The sequence below is a fragment of the Spinacia oleracea genome, chromosome 5 (assembly GCF_020520425.1).
Source record: "Spinacia oleracea cultivar Varoflay chromosome 5, BTI_SOV_V1, whole genome shotgun sequence".
NCBI classification, from domain to species: Eukaryota; Viridiplantae; Streptophyta; class Magnoliopsida; order Caryophyllales; family Amaranthaceae; genus Spinacia; species Spinacia oleracea.
The window spans coordinates 69,325,407-69,343,537 of record NC_079491.1 but is presented as its reverse complement, the minus strand read 5'-3'; the positions used below and the strand labels follow the sequence as shown (position 1 = coordinate 69,343,537).

Sequence of the window (18,131 nt, the reverse complement as noted above, 5' to 3'; positions counted from 1 at the left end):
ATGATGCTCGTCATTCATCTTTGTTAATAATATTTTCCCACAATATTCTACCCTCGGTTTTTGGAGTATTTCAATCTGCAAATAACAAAAAAAAAAACATTAGAAACAATGTTTGTAACTTGAATGTACAATATTGTGGGAAAAATATGTTTTTCATTCTTCTTTTTTGTTATTTCTGTTGTTTAGTTGTTGTTTGTTCTTTTTTGTTCCTCTGTTTTATTTGATGTACCATGTTCTTTTACAGAGTGTCATGTGTTTTAATGTGTGTCACACATGTTCTAAACTATTTTATTTTGTTTTTTAATGAATTCATATTGGAAAAAAGAATACTTACATTGTCTTTCTCAAGTCCACATTGCCATTTTTCTGCATCTTCTGCCTCATATGTCTGCATGTGCCTCATCAAAAACTGTAACACCCCGTATTTTAAGCCACTTTTATTAATCTGTAATTACGATTATTCAGGTAATTACGTCCTAAAATTTTTCGATATATTTTAATTATCTTATTATGTCTACCATTTTATTGTGACATAATACCATTATTGAATCCTAATTTTATTTTTTTGATAAATCTGATTTCCATTTTTTTTGCCTTCAAATTTCTAAGGAGACCAAAGTCTCAATTTTCCTTCCTCTTCATACGTGTAATATGGAGTATTTGTCATTCAAGTTTTTGACTTTTGTTCTTCCCATAAATAAGTCCAAATACATGAGCTTGCAAAATCAAATTTTCTTCTTCCTTCATACGTGTAAGTTGAAGCATTTTAAGAGTGACAAATGTTCAAAAATTTCTTCACATTCCATGACTCATCTATGTTAATAATCAGTATAAATATCACATCAATTTTTGTCATCTTCAACCTCACAATTCCATCTCCATTTATGAATTTATTGATCATAATTTTCATTGTTTCTTCTCCTTTAATTCGTGGGTATTGACATCCATTTTCATTTAATTGGAGCTTCTAATTTCGCCCAAAAATACCCACAAAGAACATCAATTTAACCCAGAAATGTATAAACCCAAAAACCCAAATCATCTTACCATTTACAACCCATTTTCTCTCTCCTCTATTTCACCACCGCGGGACCGCCAGCGCTGCCACCACCTGATGCCGGCGAGCCTTTTTCCTCCGCCACCCAGCCACCTCCCTTGCTGCACCGTCCGCTGCCGGTGACGGAGCTCTGTTTCCTCTGTTTTATTTTTGAGTGCTACTGCTTCTGCGTGATGCTTCTTATAAATCTTCTGATTGTTTCTCAAATTGCAAGGCGAGCCTCTTAAAGAGCCCACTATATTATTTTTATTTATTTTTACACCTTTAAAGGCCCAAAATAATTCAAGTCCTACTATTAGTTTTAAAGTGTGGTTCACAAAATCTTGTTTAAAATGGGTGTACAATAAATTATTGTACACCAAGCCCATATTAGGCAACTCAAAATAATTGGCACGTGTGAAGTGAAACAAGTGAAACGCGAATTAGGGAAAGTCAGTTGATCTTCAATCATCTTCCCAGTTCTCTCTTTTCTCTCTCCTCTCTCCCTCTTCTGCGATTTCTGCTGCGATTTCAGGTGCGATTTCTTCGCGATTTCAACTGCAATTTCTCTCTTCTGCATCTCAACCGCAAGTTCTTTCGATTTCTTCTGCAATTTCTTCGCGATTTTGCTACATATACCTCGACAGTTCATCCAGGTTAGTTTTCTACCTAGTTTCTTTGATTTTTCGTATTTTGATAATTAGGTTTAATTATTTTAGTTGGTCTACTTGAATTATTCTTCCAATTATGTCACGTTTTGTTTGTGTTGCTTCGAATTTGTATTTGTGTGTATTGATTTAGGTTTTTCTTCAACAATCGTTTGTTTTTGCTGCGATTTTGTTCCTTTGCACAGATAGCTTCTTTGTTGCGATTTTGTTTCTTTGCTGCGATTTCAATTTTGTGCTTTAATTTCTGTTATATAAATGTTAAAGTTTATAAATCTGTTAATAAGTTAAGGTTATTCACCTAATAGTGAAGAATATTTGTATTCAAAGTTGCAAGCACGTGAATCATTGAATCTGTATCAAAGTTGCAAGGATAATTGAGTTAAAGTTGAGGATTATAGAGTTAAAGTTAGGATTTTAGAGTTAAAGTTGAGGGTTCTAAAGTTAAAGTTTAGGATTCTGTAGTTAAAGTTTAGGGTAATTGAGTTAAAGTTGAGGGTTTAGAGTTAAAGTTGAGGGTTCTAATGTTAAAGTTGAGGGTTCTAATGTTAAAGTTGAGGATTCTGTAGTTAAAGTTTAGGATAATTGACTTAAAGTTTAGGATAGTTGAGTTAACTTTAACTGTGAATAACTTAACTTTAATTGGTAGTAGTCTAACTTTCACGTTTTTACCTTTCTAGAACTAAATTGAGTCTTTCAGTCTGTTTTATTTCACTGTTGTACTTTGTTGTGTTAAAGTTATAGTTTTATATAATAAAGTTATGGAAATTGGCATAAAAGTTAAGACAGTTTTCAATCATTTAAGACTTAACTTTTCTATTAATATCTTAACTTTAACAGTTAAATCTATTACTTTTATATTTACAAATTTTTCATCTAATGGGAGTTTAACTTTTGCAGTGATTTTTGACATCATTGAATCATGCCGAGAAGTAAAACTGTTAATGTGAAGGAGATTTTACAAGAAGATGATGACATTCAATATCCAGATTCAGAAAATATTGAATATGATGACGATGATGACGATGTTGTTTATGAAGATGATGAGGATGTTAATACTGATGAGGACCAGGACGAGAACTGGGAACAGGATGAGAACGGGGACGAGGACGAGGACGAGGATGTTAATGCTGGCTTGGTTAAACCGACAGGCAAAGGGAAGAAGAAGCCGGGAGTCATGGAGAAGAAAGTAATGGTTAAGAGTGAGTTGGTTGAAATAAAAACCAAAGGGAAGAAGGCAAGGATTAAGGCTGAGGTTGATGCTAATGTTCCTGTTGATGCTGAAAATGATGTCCAGATGTGAGTTTTACAATTTGTTTTATTTCTCAATTTGAACTTTTCTGTGTTAAAGTTGTTTTATAAAGTTAAGGACTCTGAAGTTAAAGTTGAGATTTTTGTAGTTAAAGTTAAGAATTTTGTAGTTAAAGTTAAAGTTTATGATTTTGAAATTAAAGTTTTAAGGACTCTGGACTTCAAGTTGAGGATTTTGACGTTAAAGTTAAGGATTTTGTAGTTAATGTTAAGATTTTTGAAGTTCAAAGTTGAGATTTTTGAAGTTCAAAGTTGAGAATTTTGAAGTTAAACTTAAAAATTTTAAAGTTAAAGTTAAGGAACCTAAAGTTAAAGTTTATGATTTTGAAATTAAAGTTAAGGATCCTAAATTAAAAGTTTAGGATTCTAAAGTTAAAGTTAAGATTTCTAAATTTAAAGTTTAAGGATTCTGAACTTAAAGTTGAGGATTTTGAAGTTAAAGTTAAGGATTTTGAAGTTAAAGTTGAGGATTTTGATGTTAAAGTCAAATCTTACATACAAGATTTCTAAATATAAAGTTAAGGATTTTGACTTTTTTTCTCCTAACTTTACCTGCTAAAAGTCAACTTTTTCCTTTTAAATATTACAGTTGTACTTATGTAGGTTAAAGTTATGGTATTTGTTGTAAATATTAAGAAATTCTTCCATCATCAGAAACATAACTTTTACTGTTAATAACCAAACTTTAACTGCTAAAAGTCTAACTTTTACCTGTTTAACTTTTTTTCAGCTTGGATGGGGGTTGCAGTACTTCAAACTTGACTACCCAGTGTAGACCAACTGCTTTGTTAGCTGTCATAGAAACATTCAATTCAAATCAAATTAAGTCTGTTTCAGAAATTGGATTCGGTTGGTTGTTATCTTTACCTACGCAAACTTCTAAGTTAGATACAACATTATTTCCCTGGTTGATTGATCATTTTGATCCTGTTAGTTGGTTGTTTAAAATTGAAGCTGGAAAGGAATTCATATTTAGTCCATGTGATGTGCATGATGTGTTTCTTCTCCCATTACATTCTGACAATCCTATTGTAGATAGCAGCACTAGGACTAAGGATGTAGGTTTGAAAAATCAGTGGAGAGACTACTTTAAAGTTAAAAAAAATGCAACCATTCCACTGCGTCTGTTGGAGATTAAGATGGGTGAATTAGTGGAAGGTGGAGAAATGTTCAAGCGAATATTTGTGATGTTTGCATTCTCTGTTTTCTTAGCTCCTATAGCTAATAGGACTGCTGATTTGGGTTTAGTTAAAGTTCTTGAGGATGTAGATGAAATAAAGAATCTTGATTGGTGTGGATATGTCCATGAGAGACTTTTTCGGGCTATTAGGAAGCATAAAACTTCAGGCTGCCAGGGTAACGTTGGTGGTTGTTTATGGGTTTTACAAGTTGTCTATTTTCATCGCCTTCAATTTAGAGGCATTGCAGAGAGTTGTAGTCTTCCGTTGATGAAGCATTGGTCTGGTACTAAAATTCATGAAAGGCTTGTTTTGGAAAAGGATTCAGCTTGCTTTGGCAGTGGTTTATTAAATACAGTGACCTACCCTGTTTGTCAGAAGTTGGGTTTTGAAGAAGGTTTTGCCAAGATTTGTGGTAGGCATGATGCTGTGAACGATGATGAGAACCATATACGGTTCGTCATTCCTGATGGGCAATTGTCAAATTCAGCAATTCAATCAATTTCAACTGATGTAAGTTTCTTCTCAACATTTTTATAGTTATTTCTCTTTTATTAAATTTTTTATTCTAGTTTTGAGATTTGATTCTAAAATTAAAGGTAAAGATTCTAAAGTTAAAGTTATGGATTATGTATTTAAAGTTAAGGACTTTGATGTTAAAGTTGAGGATTTTGAAGTTAAAGTTAGGGATTCTAAAGTTAAAGTTAAGGATTATGTATTTAAAGTTAAGGACTTTAATGTTAAAGTTGAGGATTTTGAAGTTAATGTTAAGGATCCTAAAGTTAAAGTTTAGAATTCTAAAATTGTTTCAAGGATTCTGAACTTAAAGTTTAGGATATTAAAGTTAAAGTTAAGGATTCTGAACTTGAAAGTTTAGGATTTTAAAGTTAAAGTTAAGGATTCGAAATTTAAAGTTATGGTTTCTGAAGTTAAAGTTTAGGTTTCAGTAGTCTAACTTTTAAGTTCAAAAGTCTAACTTTTAATTCAAAAAGTATAACTTTTCCCGAATCTTGAAGGAAATGCATGCGGAGTTTTTGAGAATGAAGAGGAACTTGGAAATTGTTTCAAATTTTCATTTGAAACAACTTGAAGCTGTAGCAGCACTGAGGCGACGTTCATCTCCATCGCTGCCGGATGATGATTTGGATCCAAGGTATTATGCCATGATGCAAGAATTGGGTGAGATGGTAGTTTCAGTTCAGTCTATGCCAGGAGGTTTGGAGAACATATATTGTGATGGAAAACCTAATGCTATACCTCAAGATGATAGTCCAAATAAAAAGATCCAAGGAGTTCTTGATGAAATTAATGTCAATGAAACTGCTAACAAGACTGATGTACAGTGTGAAGAACCTCGTATTGTTGATGCTACCACTGATCCAGCTCAGCAGACCAATCAAGGTGCAACTTTACTCTATTTCAGTTTACTATATGTTCAAAACTTAGAAATATCTAAAAAAAACTTTAACCTTTTCACATTAAATGATAAGGAATCATTTATTCTACTACAGGCGCAACTTTGGAGGTTGATGTACAACCAAGCTTATCTGAGCAGCTGGTTGTACCTCTTCCAATTGTTGAACCTCTTCCAAGTGTTGAACCTCTTGCAAGTGCTGAAACTGCTCCAAAAGAATTAAAAGTTTACGAGCCTACTGTCGGTTATCATTCCATTATACACTCTTCTTTCACTGATGGCAAGGCTAAAATTGGAATTCCATGTGGAAAGGTTAACACTGAACCATTCCTTGTCGGACATTTCATGCGTTTCTACAAGAGGAACATGAAACGTTTGCCCGAGTTGTATCAAGAAGTTGCTGATTATTGCCTTCTGGATGATCCTGTCGTAGTGAAGGCAGAGTAAGTCTTTTAATTGTCCTAACTTTAATTTCAAAAGGTTTAACTTTAACTTAATAAATCTTAAATTTTTTTTTTTTAGGGAAACTTTGGTCTGGTTTGATACCGTACATATGATTGAAAGAGAGGATATGTTGTCACTTGCTGAAGATCAAGAGATCTATTTGTCTATTATTGAGTGTTGGGCATTAATGATAAATGCAAATGAAATGCAGCATGCCTCACCGCCTTCAAAATTCTGTTTTGGTGTCCGCCAAAGTGTGAGTTTCTTAAATTGTGTAGTAGTTTAATAAAAGTTAACGTATTTTTAGGAAATGTTTGTGTTGTACTAATTTGTTTGTTTTCCCTTGTAGGAAATTTTGGAACTTCTTTGGCAAGATTCAACTAACGAGGCTGCTATGGATCAGCTTCTAATTTGTTGGAAAGAGTGGATTGATATTCACAACAATGGCTTTGACATCACCTGTGTTGATCTGGTCAGTTATTACTTGGCATCACCTCAAAATTAAATTAAGGATTCTAAATTTAAAGTCAAGTTTTATGAAGTTAAAGTTTAGGATCTAAAGTTAAAGTTAAGGTTTCTGAAGTTAGAGTTTACCATAATTGAGTTAAAGTTGAGAATTTTAGAGTTAAAGTTGAGGGTTCTAAAATTCTCAACTTTAACTGAATTATCCTTAACTTTAACTTCAGAAACCTTAACTTTAAGTTTAGAATCCTAAAATTCAACTTCTAACATTAAATTTTTCTGAAGTTAAAGTTAAGGATTCTAAATTTAAAGTTAAGGTTTCTGAAGTTAAAGTTTATGATAATTGAGTTAAAGTTGAGGATTTTAGAGTTAAAGTTGAGGGTTCTAAAGTTAAAGTTTAGCATTCTGTTGTTAAAGTTTAGACCTGAAATTAAAGTTTTGGAGTCTGAAGGTATAATTAAGGTATCTGAACTTAAAGTTTAAGATTTTAAAGTTAAAGTTTAGGCATTTGAAGTTAAAGTTAAGGTATCCAAAGTTAAAGTTTAGGATTCTGAAGTTAAAGTTTACTTTCACTAGTTTAAGTTTTTGTGTATCTATTAACATCACAATATGTTTTGTTTTTGTAGGTTTTTGTTCCTTTTTTTCGAGAACACCACTTTTTCCTATTTGTGTTGAATTTGAAAACCAAAACGATGCAACACCTGGACAATCTTGTGTATGATGAAGCTCAAATCATTGAGTTGGAAAATTTTTCAACAGTTCTGGTAATTACCTCTAGTCAATTTAAGAATGTTGAATTACCGGTTCAACTTTCTTTTTTCTATTACAAACCAATAAATGTGTTTAATATTGTTTTCAGTGTGATCTCCTGGGTACTTTCCTTGATGATAGAGGCAATAATCATGAAGGTGATATTGGAACGTACCCCATGGAGGAGGTTGAGTTTGATTGGAAGACTGCAAAAGGTTCTGACCTTGACTGTGGAATTTATACAATGATTAGTATGTTGACATTTGAAGGAATCAAATGTAGCTGTCCTGATTTGAAAGAGGTTAGAATTTTTTCGAATCATAACTTTTAAGTCAAAATTCCTAACTTTTACAGCAATTTGCTTAACTTTTATTAGCCTTATTTATTTTGGAATTTAAAATGATGTTGATAATTTTATTCTTTTTTTTTTCAAACAATACAGCCCCATAAAAGGATTGTTCTGCGTGCCGAAATATGTGTCACACTTGTGTTATCTGACATGAATGACAAACGGGCAGAAGTTCTCAATAAACTTGCTGATTTCAATTCCAAACGAGTAGATGTCTATCCATATGTGGTAACCAGGAGGAAGCAAAAATTGGCAGACGATAGGAAGTTGAAGAAAGAAGCTGCCAAAAAGGAGAAGGAAGTTGAAAAGAAAGCAGAGGAGAATGCCAATGAGAACAAGAAACCAGAGGGTAAAATTGCACAGGAGAATGCCAATGAGAACGAGAAACCAGAGGGTAATATGGCAGAGATGAATAACAATGTGGCAGATGTGAATGATAATGCGGCAGAGGGCAACAAACAACCGTTGAAGACTTTTACTTCAAGAAAACGTCTTAAAAGGAATGTAGCAGATGCATCTGTCCCCGAAAATGTAGGACCACCAGAGAAGAAGCAAGCTCCTACCAAACGGACGGCAAAGAAACCTGCAGCATGAAATTTTAATATTTGTTTTAAAGTTCATCAAAACTTTAAGTACAATAATCTTAACTTTTACATTTTCACAAAAATATTTCTCTAGAGTATAATGCCATTTTTGTGTATATGTGGCATATAATTTTGGTTTTTGGTGATGTTCAGTAGAATTTTGGAAACATGTATTTTTAAAGTTGTTGATTCTATGGTTAAAGTTAAGAATATTATAATTAAAGTTAGCCCTGTTATTGTTATAGTTAAGATCAACTTTAAGAATAATATTGGTTTTTGGTAATGTTCAGTTTCTGTAAAAGTTTAGGATAATTTAGTTAAAGTTGAGGGTTCTTAAGTTAAAGTTTAGGATTCTGTTGTTAAAGTTTAAGCATCTGAAGTTGAAGTTTTGGAGTCTGAAGTTATAATTAAGGTTTATGAACTTAAAGATTTAGATTTTAAAGTTAAAGTTTAGGCATTTGAAGTTAAAGTTAAGGAATCCAAAGTTAAATTTATGATTCTGAGTTAAAGTTGAGGATAATTGAGTTAAAGTTGAGGATTATAGAGTTAAAGTTAGGGTTTTAGAGTTAAAGTTGAAGGTTCTAAAATTAAAGTTTAGGATTCTGCTGTTAAAGTTTAGGATAATTAAGTTAAAGTTGAGGATTATAGAGTTAAAGTTAGGGTTTTAGAGTTAAAGTTGAGGGATATAAAGTTAAAGTTTAGGCTTAAAGTTTAGGATAATTGAGTTAAAGTTGAGGGTTCTAAAGTTAAAGTTTAGGATTCTGTAGTTAAAGTTTTGGATAATTGAGTTAAAGTTGAGGGTTCTAAAGTTAAAGTTTAGGATAATTGAGTTAAAGTTGAGGGTTCTAAAGTTAAAGTTTAGGACTCTGAAACATGTATTTAAAGTTGTTGATTCTATGCTTAAAGTTAAGATTATCACAATTAAAGTTAGCCCTGTTATTGAAATAGTTAAGAAAATTTAATATTAGTTTATCTAACTTTTATTACAAAAAGGGTAACTTTAAGTACAAAACTCTCAACTTTAAGTATAATATTGGTTTTTGGTATATAACTTCAATTCTTCATTGTACGTTAAGTATCCATGGACTTTGAAACTTTATTTTCAACTTAAATCCGAAAAAAAATCACAATTTATCTTAGACACTTGGACACGTATCCAAGTCAGTCCAAGTAACATGGGTTTTGGCGATGTTTAGAAAAAGTTACGTAACATATTAGAAGTTGTTAATTTAATGCTAAAAGTTAAGCAAATATACCTCAACTTTTACTATATCTAGCCTGAATTTTAATATATAAATCCAACTTTTACATTTTTGAACAAAAGACAGATTAAAAGATATATACACTTCAGAGAAATATTATACTTCACTAAATTTTAATGTATATATTCAAACTTTCAATGTAAAGAAACTTTTACTAAGTTCTCAAGTCTAGTAAACTTTAACTTCAGAATGTTAAACTTTAACTTCATAAACCTTAACTTTAACTTTAAGAAAAAATTAAATTCTATTTTTGATATAAAACATTAAAAGAATCAAAATAATCTCAAATTTGGAGTTATTGTTCCAAAGTCTGCTGTTGGAGGCGCTGCAGTTTTTCCCTTCTTCTTTTTGACAAATGGTCCTCGTGGTCTTTTGTTCCTTCCTTTTGTTGTGCAACGTTCAGGATCAAACACCATAGGAGGTTCAGTTGCTGTGTTTGTTGCAGGTTCAGAACTTGTTGCTTGTTGTACACTTGTATCACTTGTTGTTGTTGCATGAGTACCTACAAACATTTAACATACTTTATCATAACTTTTACTTATAAAACCCAAACTTTAACATATAAAACCCTAACTTTTACTTATAAAATTGTAACTTTTACATATTTTCCTTTTTAAGAAAATGTGAGTTCCAATCTGTTTTTATTTCACACATTATAGTTTTTTTGGTTTAAAGTTGTAGTTCTGTAGGTTAAAGTTATGAAATTTATTCTAAAGTTAAGACAGACTTTCATCATCTCTAACTTAACTTTAACAGGGAATATCTTAACTTTAACCAAAAAACAATTAACTTTTACCTGCTGGTGCTGAGTTTGTTTCATATGCTGCTGTTGCATTTGTTTCAGGTGCTGCTGTTGCACTTGTTTCAGGTGCTGCTGTTGCACTTGTTTCTGTGGTTGAAGGGTCGTCAGTGTTTGAAACATTTAATGACGCTAGAAGTTCATCAACAAGAGACACACTAGCGGCATAACCATCCTCCATAAGGGTTCTTGTCTCCTCATTTGATTGGCTTTTCCAGATAAGGTTGTAGTATTTCCTAGCCATGGTTTGGCGCCAAGGTGTGTACTGCACCTCTTCTGGTTTTTCATTTTCTAATTTGTTCCAAACTGATGACTTGGCAGATTTTGTCCACCTCTTTTTGATGTACTGTTCTGGAATCCGGTTAACCGAATGAAGGTGCAATATCCTAATGCAATGGTAGCACAACCATCTTGAAGCTTCAAAGTTTTTACACGTACATGATGCTGTTTGGCTCTCGTGGATGTATGTTACTCTCTGTGCAGACCAAGGTTCTTCATCAATGGACACAGCATAGAACTCAGTATTTTCTGCATTAGTAGTACCATGTTTTAAAGTTAGGAAAATCAATATAAAAGTTAGCCCTGGTGTACTTAAAGTTATGAAACTTAATTTTTCAGGTTACATAACTTTAAAAACAAAAAACCTAACTTTAACTTCAGAATTCTAAACTTTAACTTCAGATGCCTAAACTTTTTCAAAATCTTAACTTTTAAAACAAAAAACCTATACTTTTTACTTAAAGTTATGAAAATATGTATAAAAGTTAGCCCTGGTGAATTAAAAGTTAATAAACTTTATATTTCAGTTTATCAACTTTTATTAAAAAAAGGCATAACTTTTACAGTAAAAAGACTAACTTTAAATTCTGATATTTACCTTGTTTCCAAATTAATTTTGCTGTTGTTGCAATTGAATATCCAAATTCCTCCTCAAAGTCTCTGAATAGTGACAACGTGTAAACTTCTGATGCATGTTTCAACAATCCAGATAGTGGTAAAGCCGAGGATGGAACCGATTTACTACAAGAGAATTCAGCTTGCTTTTCTGTACTTCTCCAACGTTGTATTGTACCTTTGAACAATCTATAGAAATCAGTTAAACTGGTTGTTCTGTTTGCTCTAAATCCGATGGCGTGATTAGTGCTTTCACTTCGTTGTGAAGACAAAATCCCAGCTGAAAAGAAGTCTTTGCTTAGCGCAGGGCACCATTTTTCTCTCAAATCGTATACATTTGTAAACCACTCTTCCCCTATCAGCTCATATTGTTGCAGCATTGATCTCCAATTGGTTTCAAATTCAACTACTGTGACACACTTATACAAGCAATAGTTGAATGTCTTCTTAAAAGTTGGATCTCGTTTCAATGCCCCAAATCTGGTAATAGCATTCTGATGCAAATGCCATACACATAATCTGTGTCTTGAATCTGGAAAGACCTGCATATACAACTCAATGTTAAAAGTTGAGATTTTTGAAGTTAAAGTTAAGAAAATTGAAATTAAAGTTAAGAATTATAAACTTAAAGTTAAAGTTAAGGATCCTAAAGTTAAGGTTAAGTATTCTAAATTTAAACTTTAGGATTCTAAAATTAAAGTTAAGATTTCTAAATTTAAGGTTAAGGATTCTGAACTTAAAGTTAAAGATTTGGAAGTTAAAGTTAAGGACTATGAACTTAAAGTTGAGGAATATGAAGTTAAAGTTAAGGACTCTGAAAAGGATAAATCTTGGATTTTTACCTGATTGATGGCATTGTTCATTGCTGCATCTTGATCTGTAAATATTGATATTGGACTTTTTCCCCCCATTGACTTTTTGAAAGTTTGTAGAAGCCACACAAACGACTCAATCTTTTCATCTCCTATGAATGCACAACCAAACATGCAATTGTTCCAGTGGTTGTTTATTCCAACTATTGGAGCGCAAATTAGGTTATACCTGTTTGTTCTATACGTTGTGTCAAAAACCACTATATCTCCAAAAATTCCATAGTCTTCCATCATCATAAAGTCCCTCCAAAACAAACTCCTCAATTTACCTTTTTCATCCAATCTAAATCTAAAAAAGAAGTTTGGGTCACCTTCAAGCTCTAAATACATTATGTCAGTTACTGCTTGTGCATCACCTCCTTCTATTTGCTTCATTTTTAACCTCGTGCATTAATTTAGATGGTCTTTCTTCGAGTGTCTCAAATTTTCTTCACCTCCAGCTTCAATTGCCATGTAGTTAAAGGAAGCCGTGGATGACAGACCTGTCAGTTCAGCATAAAAGAATGTAAATAAAATAATAGTTTCGGCAAAATGTTTAACTTTTACTTCTTCAGACCTGACTTTTAGTACAAAAAGGCTAACTTTAACTTTTAAAACTTTAATTGTCAATAACTTAACTTTAACACCTTATAGTTAATTTTCTTTGTTAAAGTTGTTTTTATTTAGGTTAAAGTTAAGGAAATCGTTGTCAAAGTCAAAAACAGTCTTCATTCTACTCTAACCTAACTTTTACTTTAAAAAGCTTAACTTTAACTTCTAAAACTTTAATTGTCATTAACTTAACTTTAACACCTTATAGTTAATTTTTGTGTTAAAGTTGTGGTTATGTAGGTTAAAGTTAAGGAAATTGTTGTCAAAGTTAAAGACAGTTCTCATTCTACTCTAACCTAACTGTTACTTTAAAAAGCTTAACTTTAACTGAGATGAGTGTGACTTTTATAATTCCAACTTTTTTCATCTTAGAAGGTGATTGCAGTAACAAAAGGATGAGTATCAAAACAATAACTTTTACACAGAACATAAAAGTTTAACTATCAAAATGTAACTATTACCAGATTTTTGCATAGTTTCAATTGCCTCCCTCTTCTCTTCCGTTATTTGCCTTTCAGATCTATGCAAGTAGTGCCATTGACTTCTAGTTAAATCATGGTTGTGCATTATCACATGATTAACAACCTCATATCTGCCTTCATAATTCATTTTCACTCTCAAGCAAGCCCTACATTGAGTTCTCGTGATCGAAACTTGCCTTGGTTTTCTCTCTTTTTTGGGCACCACAGGAACAACTGTTTGCACTTTTTTCTTTTTGTTCTTTCCATTGTTTGTTACTCCTGCTGCTGAACAAACATATGTCTTTTCAAGCACGATTCTTGTCCCAACTTTGAATCTCGTGTTTCCTTTCCTTATGGAAAACCCAACCTCACTAGCATGTTTTTCGTAGAAACCTAGAAGTTCCTCCACTGTTTCAGCAGTGTATCCCATCAGTGTTCCAACAATATCTTGATCCGGTTCTGTTATTGCAATTACCAAAAATCAGCAATTTTTTTTATTATTAAACCCTAACTTTTACGCATAATACTATAACTTTTATTAAAACAAGTCCAACATTTACTAAAACAAGTTTTACTTCTATGCATAGAACTTTAACTTTTACTAAAACAAGGCTAACTTTTACTAAAACAAGCCTAATTTTTACGCATAAAACTGTAACTTTTACAACAATAAGTCTAACTTTTATGGATAACACTATAACTTTTACTAAAACAAGCCTTATATCTATTTAAACAAGGCTAACTTTTATGCATCAAACTATAACTTTTATGCATAAAACCATGTAAATTCTTTATTAAAATCTAAGCAAATATTCTAAACTTTACATTTCAATACTTAACTTTTACTCTAAAAACCTCAACTTTAACTTTGATATCTATAACTTTTTCAAACACCTATTTTTCAGCCAAACCAACACATTTACATAACTTTTACAGGAATATCTCTAACTTTTTCATTCATAACTATAACTTTAACTTTGAACGTATAAACTATAACTTTTATGCATAACTATAACTTTACATTTTACTTACTTAACTTTTACTCTGAATACCTAAACTTTAACTTTGATATCTGTAAGTTTTTCAAACACCAATACTTCAGCCAAACCAACACATTTACGGATTTACCTAACTTTAACAGGAATATCCCTAACTTTTACATTTATAACCATAACTTTAACTTCAAACATATAATTAATTATTCATACCTTCAGAATCAGAAATAATATGTTGTTCTTCAGCTTCCATTGCCTCCTCTTCTTCACGTTCCTGTGCCAAAGCATTGTTTTCGATGCAATTGTTGAGAACGTCCTCCATTGTTGCATCTTGAATATCTGGTTCAACAGGAACTTGAATTCTTTGAGTGGATTGAATCACACTCCTAATTAGGTTTTCCATTTTTTTTCTTCTTCCTTTTGTTGAGTGGATTGCGTTCTTCTTCCTTCTCTTCAGTTTGGATTTCAATGTCCTTCTTCCTTCTTCCTTCTTCCTTCTCGTTTTCGATCGTTTTTGTTGTTTCTCTCTCCTATTTCGATCGATTTCGATTGCGTTCTTCTTCCTTCCTTCTTCCTTCTTCCTTCCTTCCTTCTCGATTTCGATTTTTCTGCTATTTTTTTTGTGAGCGTTTTCTCTCTCCTCTTTCTTTCTTTGCGTGATTATTTCTTTCTTTCTTTTTCCTGCGCGTTTTGTTTACTCCGTTCACACGTGTGACAACTTGGTGCACATTAATATTAATGTGCACCTGTTGCACACAAGACCTTTTGAGTGTGGTTTAAAGTTGTTTTATGGAAATATATTTCGGTTATGTAAGGACATTAAAATCAAAGTAGCCTTTGATGTATAGCTGATTAAATTCTAATTATGGGTTTTATTGTATTATTGAATAATGGGCATGTCAGTTAAAGCTAAGGCTTGGTGGAAATTAAGATTATGAAGGATACATTTTGGAGTATAAGATGTACGACACTCTAAGGTTATGGTTATGGATTATCGAACGAGGTAATTATTATGTCTAGCATTTTATCTTACATGCCCGTATATGTTATGTAATCTTTATGTTCAACGTTTATATTTATGCCCGTATGTGTATTATGTGAGAATATATGATTTTTATGTGTGTGCTAAATGATATGATATATGTTTGTGATTATGATCATGATGATATGTTAAAATATTTTATTATTTTATGATGTTAAAAACGTTGTTCGGAAATAATGATGATATTTATAAAGTTATTTTAAAGAAATACGATGTTGCTTTTGTCGGCATGGAAAAGTGAACTGAACTAGTAAATGGGCGAGTTACAGGTAGAGGCCATGTTAAAGTTAAAGTTTGGGAAACAGTTCCCCCCTGAAATGATGTAAGAAAAGTCCCGCCAAAACATGTACTTGCCAATGAGCTGTAAAGGAAATGATTCCTTGCCGACACAGTTTTCAAGATAACGAGATTAAGTTAGTTATTTCTGAACAATAAATGCTAATGATTGATATGTGCCAAATGATTTTCAAAATAAAACCGTTTTAACGGGCTGGAGTAATATTACTGAGTTTTCCACTCATTTTTGGATTTTTCTGTGTTTTTCCTGTTTTCTATTTTTATGATGATGTACAGGTTCGGTTAAGGAGTTCAAGTTGCTCAAATGAGAGTTATTACTGGAGATGGTTATTTATTATGGAGATCTCGAGACGAGAAGTTATTTATTATTGAAATCCTGTTATTGAGGTTGTTATAAGAATATTGATTTATATTTATTTTTGGGAAAAATTTGTATTATGTAAGAAAGGTTATTTGAGGCATATTTTATTTGTGGGCCCATACCCACAGGTCCCAGGATTAGTTATGCCTAATTCCGCTGCTAATGATCAGTTAAATACGGTTTATTACCGCTAATTAAGGAGCCGAAAAGGCGGGGCGTTACAAAAACACTCCACAATCATTCTTGTTGCTTAAGCTTCTCCATGGCATTTTAATTGTCCGAGTTTTAAATGATTCCACATACTCTGTGCTTTGAATCTTGTCGATATGGCAGAAAATTTTTGCAAACCCCCTCAACTGAGTAAGAAAAAAAACATTAATTGCATTTTTTTTATTATATTTTATAATTAAAATAATAGAATAAATTAATGTATTACCATTTGTTTTGGTTCATTTGCATATTTCTTGAAGAACGAAATCTTTGCCAGCAATGGTCTGTTATCGATGAGATCAAGTTTTCTTTCCAAGAAATTCACGCAAAGTAGGTAGAAGTGTGCTCCATTTACGACAGGCATGAATACCTGTTCAATCAAATAGATGGCAGTTTAGGTGCTATGTTCATATTATCCAACAGTTTAAACTCAAATAAAATTTCCAGGTTCTATGTTCATGTTCTAATCATTCCTTAACATGTTCTAATTTTAGATTCTTTATGTTCTAATCTTACTCAATTATGTTTTGAAGGTTTTTATCAAGTATAAGTTTACAGCTTACCAGTTGGATATTTTTGAAGCTGTCCACTCCTGCATGTTTCATCTCTTTTTCCATCCTTGTAAACAGAAATTCCATCCTCGCTTCTTGTGTATCCTTTGCATTGAAATACTTGTTCGTGCACAGTATAAGCTGAAAAATTAAATTCAGTGTTAGAGATTTCATTAGTGATAAGTTATTCATATAACATTAATTAAATATAAATGTAATACACTTACGTAAATTTGTGTGGAGAAAAAGAATCTGTTTGTTTTCTCTACACTCCTCCTTTTGTTTTCGATGTTCAGGATATATGAATATGCATCGATAATGTTGTTCACCAGATGTTCCTTATCTGCCAGAGTATGAATATCTTGTCTAGTGATTGTGTTTACGGTGTCATCATACAAAATCTCCCTGTAAATGATAGTTTTTATTAATTGTTAGATCAAAAAGATGAAATGTTTAAATTACATTAATAGACATGTACTTTAAAACTTACGTTATATCTCCTTCAGCAAACGCATACTCTGCCACCCTCCTATACCCTTCTTCAATGTTCTTGAATTTGCTTTCATTTTCAATCATGAAAGGAGACCTTAAGTTCAATGGAAGTCTATCCACATTCCTTTTTTTCCCTTCCTGGTTTTGATTCAATGATATTTTCTTTCCCCCTGTTTAACACAATAATATTTATTTATTATTAGAAAACAGTTTTATTAAACAAAGTAAACTACGTTCCAATTTCTAAGGCACATGTTCCAAATAATGCGCTTCATGTTCTACAATAACATGTTAATTGTGATTTTCAACCGGAAAGAATTGAAGTCTTTCTATTTTTTAAAAAAATACATAATTTTTCGTAAAAATTCCATCCAAAATACATAAATACAATTTTTTCTAAACAATGGAATTTATGTTCCAATTTCTAAGGCACATGTTCTAAATATTCTTGTTCATGTTCCAAAATAATATTTTAAAACTTATTTTGCACTGGATAGAATTGTATTATTTTGAAGTCCTCAAAATATTTTTTATAAATATATTGTTTTTTAAATACATAATTTTTGAAAAAATTTCATTCAAAATACATTAATACAATTACTTTACCCTTGAATCTGTTCCTTGCCCTTCTGTTTTGCATCTCCACTGTTAAGAGCTTTCTCCCTTTCCTCAGCTGCTGCATCAGCCATTTTCATCAAATTTTCAGAAGATGATTCATGCTCTGCATTTTCAGGTTGTTCTCCTTTTTTGGTTGGCGAGGGAGATAGTAAGTTGAAGCTTGTGTATTTTGCAATTGCAATCCTTGTGGTTTCTGGTGTTTCATTTGATGCAGATTTATTGGCAGGCTTCCTGATTTCAGACTCGGAAGAAATTTCAGGTTCTGGGCTTGGGGTTCTTAATCTGAACCGTGGAGTTGGTATGTCTAGCCTTGGAGTAATGAAATTCTCTGGATGATCCACTGCTTCATGTATCTGTGCTTCAGTAGGAGTTCTTTAATTCTTGTTTTCATTAGCCTCTTGCTCATAATACATATTCCATGCGTTTGCCATTAACTTATCCAACTCCTCCATGAAACCAGGCTCGTCAAACAGATGCTAATCTTGGCTTAGAA

General features: G+C 32.1%; 3 protein-coding genes across 3 annotated transcripts; 1 reads left to right on the top strand and 2 right to left on the bottom strand.

The window, feature by feature from the left end:
* Positions 1 to 2,475: 2,475 nt before the first annotated feature.
* LOC130461589 (uncharacterized) lies at positions 2,476 to 8,203 on the top strand. The gene is made up of 9 exons (XM_056829742.1): positions 2,476 to 3,000; positions 3,743 to 4,703; positions 5,207 to 5,591; positions 5,702 to 6,047; positions 6,127 to 6,304; positions 6,398 to 6,520; positions 7,137 to 7,274; positions 7,370 to 7,561; positions 7,703 to 8,203. The coding sequence occupies exons 1-9, from the start codon at positions 2,624 to 2,626 to the stop codon at positions 8,201 to 8,203; spliced, it is 3,201 nt and encodes a 1,066-aa protein (XP_056685720.1). The 5' UTR covers positions 2,476 to 2,623.
* Positions 8,204 to 9,534: 1,331 nt separating this feature from the next.
* On the bottom strand, positions 9,535 to 12,395 carry LOC130461588 (protein FAR1-RELATED SEQUENCE 5-like). The gene is made up of 4 exons (XM_056829741.1): positions 11,991 to 12,395; positions 11,132 to 11,690; positions 10,252 to 10,782; positions 9,535 to 9,957 (listed from the first exon to the last, which is right to left on the bottom strand). Exons 1-4 carry the CDS (start codon positions 12,393 to 12,395, stop codon positions 9,728 to 9,730), a joined length of 1,725 nt encoding a protein of 574 aa, XP_056685719.1. The 3' UTR covers positions 9,535 to 9,727.
* Positions 12,396 to 12,410: 15 nt separating this feature from the next.
* Positions 12,411 to 14,781, bottom strand: LOC130461587 (protein FAR1-RELATED SEQUENCE 5-like). Its single transcript, XM_056829740.1, has 3 exons — positions 14,281 to 14,781; positions 13,073 to 13,531; positions 12,411 to 12,502 (listed from the first exon to the last, which is right to left on the bottom strand). Exons 1-3 carry the CDS (start codon positions 14,468 to 14,470, stop codon positions 12,411 to 12,413), a joined length of 741 nt encoding a protein of 246 aa, XP_056685718.1. The 5' UTR covers positions 14,471 to 14,781.
* Positions 14,782 to 18,131: the final 3,350 nt, after the last annotated feature.

Bases quoted from the DNA above. Each gene is read 5' to 3' on its own strand.
- LOC130461589 (XM_056829742.1), top strand. From the start codon at position 2,624: ATGCCGAGAAGTAAAACTGTTAATGTGAAGGAGATTTTACAAGAAGAT. The intron at 6,048-6,126 runs GTAAGTCTTTTA...TTTTTTTTTTAG, and splicing joins CCTGTCGTAGTGAAGGCAGA to GGAAACTTTGGTCTGGTTTG. The intron at 7,275-7,369 runs GTAATTACCTCT...TATTGTTTTCAG, and splicing joins AAAATTTTTCAACAGTTCTG to TGTGATCTCCTGGGTACTTT.
- LOC130461588 (XM_056829741.1), bottom strand. From the start codon at position 12,395: ATGAAGCAAATAGAAGGAGGTGATGCACAAGCAGTAACTGACATAATG. The intron at 10,783-11,131 runs GTAAATATCAGA...CTACTAATGCAG, and splicing joins AAAATTAATTTGGAAACAAG to AAAATACTGAGTTCTATGCT. The intron at 9,958-10,251 runs GTAAAAGTTAAT...AAATGTTTGTAG, and splicing joins AACAAACTCAGCACCAGCAG to GTACTCATGCAACAACAACA.
- LOC130461587 (XM_056829740.1), bottom strand. From the start codon at position 14,470: ATGGAAAACCTAATTAGGAGTGTGATTCAATCCACTCAAAGAATTCAA. The intron at 13,532-14,280 runs GTATGAATAATT...TTGCAATAACAG, and splicing joins TATTATTTCTGATTCTGAAG to AACCGGATCAAGATATTGTT. The intron at 12,503-13,072 runs GTAATAGTTACA...CTGAACTGACAG, and splicing joins TGAAACTATGCAAAAATCTG to GTCTGTCATCCACGGCTTCC.